Genomic DNA, 15,885 nt, shown 5'->3' on the forward strand with positions numbered 1-15,885 from the left:
TAGTATTATATTTTAATAATAATTCAATATTAAAACTTTTTAACAATAATTCAATATTAAAACTGTTACTATATTCTATGTCTTGCGCTATTTCATCTTGCACAATTTGTAAATTCCACAGTAATCAATATTGTCAGGGTGTCTAAAACAAAATAAGAAGCATGTATATAGTCATGTGAAATAATACCTTCATATGACACCATGTTTAATGTACATTTGATATTAACTTTATTATTTAAAGTTATATGTTCGCTAAGATTTACTGAATTTAAAAATCTGGAAATATAAACCATCTTTGTAGATATCATAAATATTTGCACGGCAAAAAGGAATTACATTCGTACAATTGTAAGATCAAAACATACCTAATAATTGTAAATTGCATACAAAAGAGCATCAGGTGTAGGTCTGGATAAATTTATTTTTTGTATTCAGATAAATTTGAAGCGAGTACAATTCATTTCTGTCTAAAAACTGAATTTATAGATAAAATGAAAATCATGATTTGATACTATCTGATTTACTAGTATTTAAAGGACCACAAGTTGCATATTTGTAACTAAACAACATATTTGTAACTAATTTAAAATATGTGATATCCAAGTATGTATTTTTAAACTGCATAGTACAATTATACAACAATAAATAGATATAAAATCATAATTGTTTTTAAACACAGGACGGGTGGTCTAAAAAGACATTATATGTTTAATATTGTAAAATAAATACTACAAAAAACGTCCGACCGCACCTGATATAGCAAATAATAACGCAATGAATATACAGTTTAATATGCACGAATAGACCGAAAGCTATCATAAATAGAATGTTATTACTGTTGCAATTTACAAGTTATTACAAATGAAATAAATTTATTACATTCTGATATCACTAAATGAATATTTATCTTTTAATCTTGACAATTTAATTTTCATTTAGGAATATAAATTAAAATGCATAGTTCGAAAGGCAGTTCATAGTGACGCAGCGTATATATAAATGACAAAATCGGAAACTGTACGTGTTAGGTCGCCCAGAACGACATGAAAAAAAATCGTTGCAAGGGCTGTTCGACTGAATCTTCAACGCACAATAGCCCCGGTTTGAGCAGAAATCGACAGTTGCATAGAATATGTATATGCGTTCCATTTTAAATTTGATAATGGGCAAGATCAGATTGAGAGTGGTGTGCCCTTGCATTTTTAAAATGCTAGCAGATTCATTTCTAAACGAATTGATTGGCTATTTATTTAAGATCTATAAAACATCCTTTGGAAGCATAAACATGTGATAAAATGCGATCAAATGAAAGCGAGTGAGTCTGTTCATGATGGGTTACGGAACACCCCTCACGCCTCTAAGCACCTGCTTAAGCGGAATTCTATTAAGATATTAAAGAGACTACATTGTCCCAAGGGACCAGAAAATGTTACAACACTTATTCACATGTTAGTGTGTTATATCTTCGGAAAGTGTCCTAATGTTCAGTGGGAGTTCAGATACATAATATTATTATACTTCATTGCTCAACTTTAGCTGTTTAGTAGGGATGTGGCAGGGGGGAGGGGATAAAGTGCCACAAGCGACAACTTTAGAATCATGTATTGAAATTAGAATAAAATGGCTGTAAAATGTCTCCCCGCCCCGTATTTGGAATCAGTGTTGTTTTATTTGCTGGTCCTTTGGGATCATGGAGTCCATTCAATGGACGTGTAATAGAGTTCCGATTAAGCTGGTGCTAGGGGGCGTGAAAGGTGGGTGTTGTACATTACATTACCTCTCATGAGCAGACTCAATCAAACCAGTACTACTATGATCATTTTAGTTGCATTATTTGCTTCTAAAGGATCTTTTAACCGATTTTATTAAATATCACAACAGCAATCTTTAAGTGTCGTATGGTGGCTAAAAATGTGTCCTCGTACTTGGATTCAGTGTTGTTATATTTTCTAGTTCTTTGGGATCATAGAGTCCATTTAATGGACGCGTAATAGAGTTCCTTTCATAAACGGACTCGACCGAGTGTGCTATTATTATTCTTGGTTGCATTTCCACGCTTCCAAAGGATATTTTTACAGATTTTATTGCATCTGTAATATTCAATGGATTCCTCTGAAAACAATTTGAGGTCAAAACATGTATTAGGCAGCAAGGCAAACGAGCAATACCATTTGGCTGCATAAGGCAAGTGGCAGTTTAAGATAAGCTGGAAGTAGAACAGAAAGTGACATTAGTTTAATTGCTCAAGAAGAGTTTACATGATTAAAACCTGAAGATGGTTCTAAATGGAAATTTCGTACTGCAGTTATATTAACAATTAATTAGAAGACACTAAAAAGACGAAATTAAAAACTCTTGCAAAATATGTCACTTCCCATATTTATTGTTACCTTGTTATTCACATTATACTGGTACTGTGACAGCTGCTCTTAATGACTTACTGAGCATTGATTTTTTTCTTTGAATATACATATACATGTACATATACATGATACTCCGATAAATGATGTTTAGTGCAGTTCTACGAACAGGTGTTACAAGTGTGTTGTACTTAATCATATAAAAGGGATGTTGTGATTGTAGGAAAAATGGCGAAGGTAAGCGTTTGATTCTATATGACGTGTATAACATGCTTTTATTTTTGTTGATTTAAAGATATTATTCATAATTGAGTTTTTGCAAGACACATATACATATCGTAAGTTATATTTTCCAAATTGTTCTGGAGAAGAAAACAAAATCTATTGAATTTTTGCAGATTTTGTAAAGTGTTCAAATGGAAATTTGGAAATTAATGGCAAACTATATTTCTATTATAAAATACATCAAAATAAACATATAGAAATATCTTTTTTTTTACATACAAGCTTGATGACTTATATTGTTTTATAACATTTTGTTAAAATGGTGAAGTATATATATGAATCTGTTTTTTGGCAGGTAGTTTGGAGTAAACATGGAGAGCAAGTAAGTTCTTGTAGTTATGTGTGAAGACCATTATCTTATTCATTTTGTGTTCTGTCAGATATTTTAAACAAAAAGAATGTGGTCTACATTTGCTCATCAGATATTCATGGTATTGAAGGTCAAGAATATAATTTTCCATTTCAAAAGTACTCACTATATGGTGACCTTAAGGTGACCTTAAACCGAAACATATTAAAGAAAGGAACCTTGAATAAAAACTGATACCAATAAAAGCAGTTACATACTTGTCATCTAACCATGGCCCGTCATCTCTTTTAATGTATCTTAAGATAATGATGACTTAGTTGTTCCAAAAAGCAAAAATGTGAGGTACGGTGATCGTAGTTTTTCATCAGCTGCACCGAAGTTATGGAATACTCTTCCGGCTACCATTAGGGATGCTAAATGTTTGGATGCTTTCAAAAGATATCTAAAAACACTTTTTCTTCAAGGTCTATTGAAAATAACTTTGCACTAGAAAACAAGTTGTTGTATGACTGTGCAATAGAAGTTATTTACTGTTGTTTATTGTTCCTTAAAATATCTAGTATAATTAATATGTAGATTCAAACCTGAGTCTAGCTAACTACCTTTTAATGTTGAACTATTTTAAAATATATTTTTGTGTTGTATTTTATATCATTCTGTGATATGTAGCTTGTACAGCGCTTTTGAACGTTTATTTTATAGATGAAAAAGAGTGCTATAAAATCTGGTAAATAATTATAATAACGATAACAATTTAACATATAAAACAAACCGTTATTAAATATTTGATTGCAGCTTAAGGAAAAAGTATCATTATTTGAACTTTGGAAGTTTACTATCACATGAAAATGTTTCTGCATGAATTAAGCAGAACATTGCAACTTTCATCAAAATATAAACGTAATTAAACTCAAAAATGAAACAAATCATAAATTTAGTTAACTGAAATAAATTATTTTCGATGCTTTGAAAAGCCTCAACATTAATAACTTTATTCCATCCATTACAGAAAAGTGAGCCATTTATCAGAATCAAACAACCGTTAATGAGCCGCACCATGAGAAAACCAACTTAGTGCATTTGCCACCAGCATTCTGCCCATTCGCGCGGTCTGGTCAGGGTCCATGTTGTTCGTTTAAAAAGCCCAATGCAATTAGAGAAACCGTTAGCGAACAGCAGGCTGGTCTGTATCCATGCTGGTCGCAAATGCACTATGTTGGTTGCCTCATGCGGTTCATTTCTAGTATTGTCTACTTTCCTTTCGAAGTAATAATACTAACAAGAATATCAAATTAAGGCCAAATACTTTTCGCATATTCGCTGAAACTAAGATCCGTCTCTTGTGTCTCTAATGAATTCAATAATTGCACATGTAATTGCATATTTTCAGTTTGAAATAAAAGAAATTTCAACATCTTTTTAACGTTGCCCGCCAAGTCCGATCCTTATATACATGTATATTAAGATTGTCATACATCTTCTAGACATTTATGAGGTAAATACTGAAAAATTCAAATATGAAATTTTATGATCATATGTTCTTTTGTTAAAATTTCGTAAATTCTGGATCGATCGCCCCTCGCATATATGGTATTTCGCGTTTCATACTTTGAAACATGCGTTCCATAAAATACACATTTTAAACAAATTACAAACGTCAAATCAAAAAATAAGTTCTTAATTCAAAACATTAAAGACTGAAATGATAGAAATGAAACATAAAAATGCATTTCTTCTCCAGTATATGTGTAAAACATAGATGAACTATAAAATAGAGTCGTACATGTACCAGTACAAGTGATTTCGCGCTGCTCAGTCTGACTGAAATGGAAGGACCGTGATATATTTGTTATGAAATACATTTTTACGGACATTGTATTCATCATCATCATCATCATCATCATCAGCAGCAGCAGCAGCAGCAGCAGCAGCAGCATTGTCATAAGTATTAGTTGTAGTAGTAGTATTTTGCTTGCTTGTGCTTTATGTTTTTGTTTGTTTGTTTGTTTGTTTTGGGTTTAACGCCATTTTTCAACAGTATTTCAGTCATACAACGGCGGGCAGTTAACCTATCAGTGTTCCTGGATTCTGTACCAGTACAAACCTGTTCTCCGCAAGTAACTGCCAACTTCCCCACATGAATCAGAGGTGGAGGACTAATGATTTCAGACACAATGTCGTTTATCAAATAGTCACAGAGAACATACGCCCCGCCCGAGGATCGAACTCGCGACCCCGCGATCCGTAGACCGACGCTCTACCTACTGAGCTAAGCGGACGGGTGCTTTATGTTTTAGATAGAAGAACTCGATCGTAGCCATGTACATATGCGTGATAGAGACCATGTGATGAATACATTAATAAAGATGGGCAATGATGGGCGCAATAAATTACAAGTGAGTTAAATGTTCCTATAATGATCTCTACAAATAACCTATGGTATGAAATGCTTCCTTGTAGTTAAAAAAACTGGAATGGTAGCTAGATGTGAACTAGGAATATTCCAGTGGCCACTTTATGACCCATTCACCAGATCTAGTCTACTGTTATTATGTTTCTATTTTTGGAATTGAAAAACAAAAATGAATGTCGCCGTGTTAACTTCCACAAGACAATAATTTTATCTGATATTTTTCTAATACAAGTTATACTTCAGGGATATCTAGAGTGTACTATGCTAAAACATACTAGAAGTGGACAAAACTTTGTAATGTTAATTAATTATTAAAGTAGTGGGTATCTCGAGGAAGTTACAATTTTACTTATACAAATCATACCATAATCAATACCTTTAGTAAATATTCAATCCTTTAAAAAACAGCACTCTGGAATAGCACTCTATTCCATGTGGCTATTCCACGTGCATCGCCGTATGACCACATCTGCGAATATCTCAAAATTGGTTTTTGGCACTCAATCACACCGAACTCGCAACATTTTCATTTTTGTCATGTTGGGTGATCTTTGGAGTTCCACTTTTTCTATTTATGGCATAGCTTAATTTGATTCATATTTAATATCTTTTCAGGTAGTAGCAGACTTCGATAGGACACTGTCAAAGTACGTGCACCACGAAAACATTTGTGCCACATGCCACCGTATGTTCGTATTGTAATTCTTTAACCTGCTCTCCATTTCCATGACATAATATGGTTAGCAGATTGGATAAAAATCCCCCTAAACCTTTCCACACCAATACACAAGTCGTTAAAATGCCCTGATAATGTAAATTGTTTTGTTTCGCTCTAAACATACACGTTGTGATTTAAATATATATAAGGTTTACATGAGGGAGGACATCAGATGTTATTTGAATATAGGCTTCAAATGAAAACTATACAGAGCGAGTTTGAAATCAGTGCCAATAATATAAGCAATTAAGCCTTAATCAAAGATATTGGGAATGTCTTTTTTAAAACCATAGTGTGTCCCTGTATACCTCTGAATCAGCTTTAAAGTGTTTTCTTTGCTTTTGTATACTTGCAGTTGTTCTGAATTTCATTATGTATAATTTCTCATTAAATTAATCTTCTGTCGGTATTGTTGCATGACAAACGTATTTAGCAAGTAATGTACAAATTATTCGGATATAGAGTGGAACAGTTGTTTCAAATTTAGAAAGCGTTTTCACCAAGCATAAAAGTAGAATTCGTCATCTAAACCGTATTTATTAGTAAAATGTCGTGTCAAATGAATTGCATGATTTCCATAGTATTACTCACAAAGCGTTAATATTATGTCAGATAGAAGAAAACATTACGCTTATAGAGTATTACCTAAAGTATTTCGATGTTTGATTTTAAGTCACTAGAGAACAAAGTTGTGGCGCTTGATTTATAACAGAGAGATAGTAGTTCACAATGTCACAATGCCAACACTCTTGCACCGCCAATTCTCCAGCAAACCTTATCTTATTTATACACAATGCGTATACCGAGACAACTATGCAAATTAGATAATAGGTCAGATTCTACCTAAAACTATATGTTAAATGTTTTATTACACAATGCTTAGTGCCATTCTTGTGCTTGCCATTCAATCATATACTGACACAGAATGTTTATACATCAACAAATATCAGTCAGTTTTGATACATTAACAAATATCAGTCAGTTTGGAACATGCGACAAATCAGACAAGATAAACACGTCTGAGTTCCTGATTTACCTAAACAATTATAGTGTCCTGTATATGGTTTACACCCTAACATTTATATATCGTTCATAATCGTTATAAAAGCAATACTATGAGGTTACTTTAACAGTGTTGAATACAATACTGGAATCTATTGGATGAGTACGCAATAATAATCCATATTTGGACGAGGCAAATACCTAGTTCAAATATGGGTTATAACTGTTGTGTACGAGTCCACTGAATTCAGTATTGTATTCCACACTGTTAAATTACCTCTTTATTTCACACTATAAAAATCACGGATTTTAACTGGCAAACAACAACACATTAATACGTTCATCTCTGGTAATACGTAACTTTGTTGATTTTCCAGCATTTACGAAAATGTAAATGTAAATCACACAGTACAGTACTGGTTTCTATTGTATTGTCACATTATAGAAAGAAAAACTTCAAATTGGTTGAATTTATAATTATAGGTGTGAAATAAACAATATTTATATTCAAGTCCGATTATCATTTACACCGGGCCAGTTCACCAAGAGTAAGGTACTCTTGGTTCGTCGAAAGTGACATATTTCATTATTTGTTCTCTCTGTCAACAGGCGGGGTGAATTTTACACTAAGCCGGTGTTGCGTTTCCAATGACCGTCCAAAGGCGGTGCCAGACCATATTTCTTTGTTTATTTGTTTTGAATTTATTTTTATGTTTTCGTATCTTTCATTTTGTTTGTATAAATATCTTTTTTGCGGCTTTATTTATTGTGACTACTGAAAACATTCATACATATACTACTAGAAAAGTTTGGTGTAAGGGGGGCTCCGGTCTTTAAACCAGGTTGTTATTACTGCCTCTTCGTCTTTAATTTTGCAGATCTCTTTTTCCTGTTTACATGTCTTTGTAGGAAACTCCACAGAACAGTTCTTCTCAATTATTCATTATACCGTACATTCATGCCACCTGAATTAAGGTCATTTTGAGAGGTGACATGAGTTAAATGAAATACAGCAACATGATTCCTGTTAAAATTTGCGATTTTAATAAATGAGCCGTGCCATGAGAAAACCAACATAGTGGGTTTGCGACCAGCATGGATCCAGACCAGCCTGTGCATCCGCGCAGTCTGGTCAGGCTCCATGCTGTTCGCTTTTAAAGCCTATTGGAATTGGAGAAACTGTTAGCGAACAGCATGGATCCTGACCAGACTGCGCGGATGCGCAGGCTGGTCTGGGTCCATGCTGTTCGCAAACCCACTATGTTGGTTTTCCCATGGCACGGCACAAATTAACTTTTGACACCTGTATTATATATTATGTAGATTTTCAAAAGATCTATGTTTTTATTTTATTTTAGAAGTCTTAGAAGAGGGTGAAATGCCTGAGGTGTACAAACAGAAGGTAGACACAATTATATAATAATTATTTTACATGCAAAGCAACTTTTACCTTGTCATGAAATGATGTCAACTTCACTTACTTACATGTATATATAATACTAGTATCATATTATGGAGATGACATATAATTATGAAATTTGTGCAAATGAAAGTTTCTGAAGTGTTTTTAATCAGCTATTTTTTGCAATTATAATTGTCCGCATACGTTTATGCACTTACATGTAGGCTTACTTACTAAATATTTAGAAAGGGACATAACTATATTGCACTTCAGTATAGTATGATTTTTGGAGTTCTTTCGCATATCTACAGTGAAATCAGCCTAGTGTTGTATTATGTTAGCGTTGTTTAGTGTTAGAAATGTTACGATGGAAATAGCCTTTTAGTTTCATTATGATCTTGTATCACTAAACAATGTATCCAGAAAAAAATATTGTTAATGATGTCTCATCTGAATGTTAATACCTATCACCGAAATTATTCAACAGAACCATTCGTACACGGAGATATCATAAGTATGACTGTCGATGTAATCACCAAAAGCATAACCTCTAAATATTAAGATATTAAGATAAAAAGCCCGTAAAGACAGTCTAAACATTATGTAGTCTCCGTATGCAAATTCGTTCTTATCGTTCTTTTACGGAAAATCATTACGCGTTGAGCTTCATTTACGTCCATAGAATGTCGATTTGCTTTACAAAATTACGTAATCACAGGAAATGTTCCGAGTGTTATTACGCTAGTAAGCATATATTCTTGTTTAGGAGCATTTGATATATAGCTGACACAGGGGCCACCGTGACTAAGTTCACTGATTTCAAATCATTTGCCCTCACTGGTGAAAGGGTTAGTGCCTAACTCGGGGCTCCGAATATTTCATGTGAGGAAGCCATCCAGCTGGCTTGCCGAGGGCCGTTGGTTCTACCCAGGTGCCCGATCGCGATGAATTAATGCACAGAGGGGCTCCTGGGATCATCCTTCAGCATTAAAGCTGGGAAGTTGCCATATGGTCTAAACTGTGTTGTTGCGATGTTCTACCCAATAAAAACCAAAACAAAATATAGCTGAAGCATAATGACTTACACATAGATCAACCCGCATATGCCTTTCCTGGAAAGCCGGAAAATGCCGAAATTCCATACGGGGGAATCAGTACGTAACTTGCCGAGTTTTGCTTCGGATGTACTTACATGACTTACACTTTTTTCTGTGTATGTAATTTTTATTCGTTTATTAATAAACTCATACACGTAGTGAAATTTGTATGTATGTTTGTGTGTATGTTCAATTTGCAAGGAATTAACAGCAGTAGACTTCTGTGGGTTTTTTTTTTTTTAATTATTTTAATTCTTCACTGCAAGCGCTTTCGATTGTACACATATCATAGCAGTTTTATATATTTATAAGCCTCTTTTTTGCTTCAGACATTCGAGATAAGAGAAAAGTATTTGCCAATTGAGACAAACCCAAATATGACCATAGAAGAAAAAATACCTTACATGACAGAATGGTGCGTACAGTTTTTCGAAACAAAGTTTAGTGTGCAGTGTAAAAAGGCAAGTTTGAAGTCAGCCAAACCAAATCTATGCAGTTTTGGAAATTATTATCTTATGATTTTAAAAAATATCACAGAAGCCGGTAATATGGCGCAAATGACGTCGCCATGAATACTACATGTAAAATACGCATTTGTGGCAAATTTGCTAAACACAAACACGTTTAGGAAGGTACAAATCAGCGAAGAACATGAATGGTCGGCCACAGACATTTTAAGCAAGTGTTCATTTACACTAAGCACGACTTTAGACTTTCATTTGTTTCCACTACAACATAATCATGCATACCACTGTATTAAACGGCGCAGATGGGTTTGAGAAGATTAGAATTATTAAACTTTTAAAGTTGAATACTTTATAGGATTCATGTTCTCAGGCAGAAAGTTAGAATCTGATGCACAATCTTAATTCTGCGAATATTAAGCATGTGTGCGAAGCAATGTTAACATGTTATTTCATGTTGTTTTATTGTGTAATGTTAGACATCATGTTGCATTATTTTAGAATACTCTAATATTTCACTCTTGTTTTGCGATGTGCGGCTCTGGCTGTTTTTGCTGTGATGAATTCTTCATTTGCCTTTTAATATTGTGCTTAAATACTGCCTAGATCTCGCTCAACCATCTTTGTTTAATACCTATAAATAACAATTAACTAATGAAAGCACTGTCTTGATCTCAAAACAACACTAGGAAATCAAATTATTTCCACAGCTGTCGATTTTAGGTGGACTCAGATGCATGAGCTGCTAATTAAGTACCCTGTATCTAAAAATAAACTACATGACATGGTTGCGGCATCTACAGCAAAATTAAGGTAAGTCATATCCTATAGGGAAATCCGCTTGAATAACAGAAAACAAAATAGCAGACTCGTACCTATTTAGTTTGTTCATGGAAGATAATAAGAATTTGCAATATCCATCATGACCGTAACATATACTTAAGAGGACTATATTTAACAAAACCCGTTGATTTGAATATGTGGCACAAAAGAACCATTTATGATTATACATTGCTGAGTACAAATACATGGTTGCAGATGTCACACTGCTCAAAATAGCTGTTGTTTAGGTTTGACAGTAGAGAATAACGGAAACAAATGAGCCGTGTCATGAGAAAACCAACATCCAACATAGTGGCTTTGCGAACAGCATGGATCCAGACCAGCCTATGCATCTACGCAGTCTGGTCAGGATCCATGCTGTTCGCTAACGGTTTCTCTAATTGTAATAGGCTTTGAAAGCGGACAGCATGGATCCTGACCAGAATGCGCGGATGCGCAGGCTGGTCTGGAACCATGTTGGTCGCAAAGCCACTATGTTGGTTTCCTCGTGGCGTGGCTAAATTATCATGTAACTATACATTTTCGTCTAAAATTTTAATTGAAAATACAGGGCACTTCTGAACAGCAATTAAGATGTTGTTCCTGAAGGTTGTTGATTTTGAACTCTCAGTAACTTTTCAAGTCGGAAAGATCTTTACTTACCAAGAAAGAGATTTTTTCTCGTGTCATTTGTTAGGCTTAATCCATGGAGTTTCTTGTTCATCTGTAGAATTGAATTACATTTTGGTAAAATATAGATGCAAACTTCACGCAAATATTATAGGGACGGATGTAAGAAATTATTCGACACACTACACAGGTGTGATGTGCCGTTACTGATCTTCTCAGCAGGGATTGGTGATATAATTCGTGAACTGATCACGCAACAGGCATCTTGCTACAACAATATGCATTTTGTTTCAAATGATCTAGACTTTGATGAAAACGTAAGTGCTTGCATATAACAAAACTCTATAAAAACGTATCTGAAACCCTTAGAAAAAAGTGGAGCGAAATCTCGTAAACTCTCACGTTATTAATATGAGATTTCTTCTATCAACGTAAACGCCTTCTCGCTCATAATTATTGATATATGCGTTTGACAAATTGGCCAGTTATACGTCACAAATTGTATTGGTTCCTCCTATTTATTCTGGCTTTATTTACAATTGAATTTCATTCCTACAAACTGCATCTTGTACGTACTATATTGGATTAAACGAAGCAAATATATAGACAGAAAAGGTAAAGATAGAGCTAGATCTAATAATGCTAATTTATAAACTAAGTTTATGAACGCTTGTCTTTTGTTTCAATAATTCTCGACAGACATAGACAGTATTGATGTCATTTAGTGATCGGTGACCTCATTTATTTGTAGAAGCTACTATTTGTACAGAATTTGAATATCTGCTTGTATTTAATGACCACCAAGCCTTATCGTATGACTGAAGTACTGTTACAAATGATAATATATCTACACGAAATATTTCAAAAGATGTAGTGAAAGTTTGCAAATAATTTTTGGTTGTGAGTTCATTTTATCCGCATGTGGATGTTAAAATTGAGGTCTTAAAGAAGATTGCAAATGAATAATTTTCATTTCAGGACGACATGAAAGGTTTCAAGGGAAACATTATTCATCTCTTCAACAAAAATGAAAATGCCGTCCACGACTCAGACTATTTTTCAAACCTTAGCCATTGTTCAAACGTTCTGTTAATGGGAGATTCGCTGGGGGATCTTCAAATGGCAAATGGTGCTGAGAATGTAGAGTCTAAATTGACAATAGGATTTCTTAACTTTGGGGTAAGTTGAAAAGAATATATAGCAATATTTTTTATTACAATCATACCTTTTTTCTGTTTACGCAAAATTTTATGCATAAGTAAAAACAGCTGATGTCTTTTATAAATGAGTGTGAAGTTTTCCTTTCTAATTCCATTCAGTATGAGACATTTATTCATTTATTACGTCGTTTATTGACAAGGATGGCTCAATACCAAACGACTATTTAAACAACCTTTCAATTAAACCTTTATGACTTTGAATGACAAAATCAATTAAATTGAATAAGTTTGAGTAATGTTTTTTTCAAAATCATGATTTTTTTTCTTTTTTTGGTACCATGAACACAAATTATTGTTAGGATATCTCAAAATGCCATAAGCCATATTTGGTTCCTTTCCGACGTAAATAAATACAAGTCTATAAACTTTATCCCCATACTGAAATCACATACACGAATAAGATGCATTATCTGCGCATTTTGTAATAATTTTGTGCAGTGGTCTTGTTCATTGTATTGATATATACAAACGGTGTAGATAAGCTATCATGTTTTTGGGCAGGTATTAAGAATTATACAATGTTAAAAGCGCCTAGACATAAGAAACCCAGTTTCAGTGATAGGTCTCATTTCTACTTGCAGGTGACAGACCGTCTTGAACTGTATAAAAGCAAGTACGACATTGTGGTCTGTGAAGATGAAACACTAGATATTGTCAACGCAATTTTAAACCAAATTATAGGAACGGATTTATTTTAATCATGAAAACTTTTCTGCACATGTATTTATTTATCTTATTTTTCTGGAGTGCCGTGCGGAGGACGATTATCTAACCTAGTTTGTTTTCAGTAGATTAATTAATAGATGTAATGGCTTTAAAAGTTGCTTTTACTTATGAATTACATGTTTTAATGGCATAAAACGAAAGATAAACCGAGGAGCGTTGGTTCAACTGTAGGCCAATGTTAAGGCCGATAAAACATCATATCAAATAATGGGCGAACCAACTTCACAATGGCTTAATTTTCATAATGACCGCGTTAATATGGTTGTTTTTTTTTTCTAATACCATTTAACTAACATTGTGAATTGGAACACTGTTAGTCACAACTGATGTGTCCCTCGTACACTAATTGACTTTTCCTTTCATTCGTGCTCTGACTTCTGCAAAATCAGCGAGTATATTCGGTTACGGTTCCAATAGTTTTATAATAATTTATATAACTTTACTTTGGCAAATTATGTTTTACAATATTTTCCAGTTGTTGCGGTTATGTGTTTATGGGTTTCACCTGCCAAGGAGTAAATACGTTTCTACTGTCTTGTAATACAAGCACATGATAGATGTAAAAGAAAGAGTATCTTGACAGTGAACTAGTTTAAATTTTGCCATTGACCACTCCAGTGTGGTACCTGTCTCTTCATTGACAGCATTGTAGCATTCGTTTGTGTTAATGTGTAGATTTGCACTGCTGATGAGATGGATTATACATTTACATACATTTCCCATGTTTCCATGGGAGGCTGCCTTATTACAATGTGGCTTTTTACCTGTTGGCCTTCTGTCTTTGTTTTTACTACGAACGCCCGCGTTCTGTCAATCGGTCTGTTGGTCAGTCTGTGTGACTGTCGACCATTTGGTTTCCGATCAATCGCTGACGATATCTATTATTTGCGGGGCTACTTTTATAAGGTCTTTGTCACAGTGTCTCTAAGAATGAAAAAGGTTCCAGTAAATTACTTGAGAATTATTTTACCTACAGATTCAAAACTTTGTCGTCAGTAGATAATCCTTATTGTGTTCAGGGTCAGTAGGTGAAAGGTCACAATCAATAGTGGTATCGGCAATGTCACCAATTTAAAAAGCATTAACTGAAGAACGCTTTGTCCACCATCTGTCAAACAGGATGATTGTATGGTTATTCTTATTCTTCGGGGATTACCAGGTTCAAGCTCAAGTTAACAATGATTTGAAAGCTGAAACTGTTTTTCGACCAATAGCAAAAATCACTTAGGTCATGTTTTTCAGTCAGTACCCAGACACTGTTTAGGCTCACAGCCCTTAGACTTTATTAAACGATCACATACAGCGAGCAGATGGCGCTATTACCAGATTACATTAGGGTCAGTATGTCAAATTATACGGTGACTGTGATGTTGAGGTCTAAAATGGTTTCAATCAATAATTCGAGAGCGCCTTAGCCTTAAGCCTTCTCAATTCATTATACTATTTATGTGGCCAGCAGATGACTGATTATTTTAGGGTCAGTTTTGTTTTACATTTAAGGTCACAGCTGCGTGTCAAAATCGTGTTCAGTCAACAAATAGATAATGTTAGGATGTAAGGCCTTTAAACTCGTAAGATGGCTGCCTGGATCAGTGGATGGTCCAGTTTGGTTTAGGATTCAATACATTAAAAGTCAAGGTCCTGGCAACCGTGGTATATACCAAATTACCCCTAACAAACCGTCCTTTTACAAACGACTCCTTCTGTAAACCTAACGGGAATATTCTATGTATTTTAATAGTATTTTCTATCAATTACTGTAATTGTAAAAACGTAACAGTATATTTAATAATCTATTGGAAATTTCTATCTGAATGTTGTTTCAAAAAGAAAGATAAGTTCATGAACTGGTCACAAGACTTTGACGTCAGTTATGTAGGTAGTAAGACAGTACTAAGCAGGCCTGTAATTTACGTTCGGCATTTTCCGATTTTCAACGAAACCATTGCTCAAATGAGCTGCATTTTCGACCGAAGAATGCCGAAGGAACAGACAAGAACAGGAAATCGCATGGAAATTGCCGAAATCCATTACGAGTCTCTTACCTTAACTAACGTTATCATAAGATTCTGAAAATGAAAGGGTTTGACATATTTTGTTTAAAGAGAGATATAACCTTCAACGTAGCGAACTGTGTCAATGTAACTTAAAGTGACGTCAAATATGAATGTGACGTCTTATATGTAAACTGTATAGAAACTCGGATGACTATTGAAAAGCATGTGTCAAATATTTTATCAGTTCACAGTTATACATCGTGATTTTTCATGGGGAAAAGAGACTTTGGTGGTTAATATGTTCCAGACCATTGTAATAAAAGTATTTGACAAAGGAATATTGATGGGTATTTATAGATTCCTAATGTTTTAACACGAATTTAAAAGTTCTGTGGTACTAAAGTAATGCCTGGATGTTAAAAAGAAAACGTTTAACATA

At 34.1% G+C, this 15,885-nt stretch overlaps 1 protein-coding gene across 1 annotated transcript; it reads left to right on the plus strand.

Moving 5' to 3' along the window:
• Positions 1-4,932: 4,932 nt before the first annotated feature.
• On the plus strand, positions 4,933-13,437 carry LOC123537914 (7-methylguanosine phosphate-specific 5'-nucleotidase-like). The gene is made up of 8 exons (XM_053530025.1): positions 4,933-5,351; positions 5,984-6,053; positions 8,447-8,490; positions 9,917-10,002; positions 10,775-10,864; positions 11,658-11,820; positions 12,482-12,682; positions 13,305-13,437. The coding sequence occupies exons 1-8, from the start codon at positions 5,283-5,285 to the stop codon at positions 13,419-13,421; spliced, it is 840 nt and encodes a 279-aa protein (XP_053386000.1). The 5' UTR covers positions 4,933-5,282; the 3' UTR covers positions 13,422-13,437.
• Positions 13,438-15,885: the final 2,448 nt, after the last annotated feature.

The sequence above is a fragment of the Mercenaria mercenaria genome, chromosome 18, assembly GCF_021730395.1.
Source record: "Mercenaria mercenaria strain notata chromosome 18, MADL_Memer_1, whole genome shotgun sequence".
Taxonomy (NCBI): domain Eukaryota; kingdom Metazoa; phylum Mollusca; class Bivalvia; order Venerida; family Veneridae; genus Mercenaria; species Mercenaria mercenaria.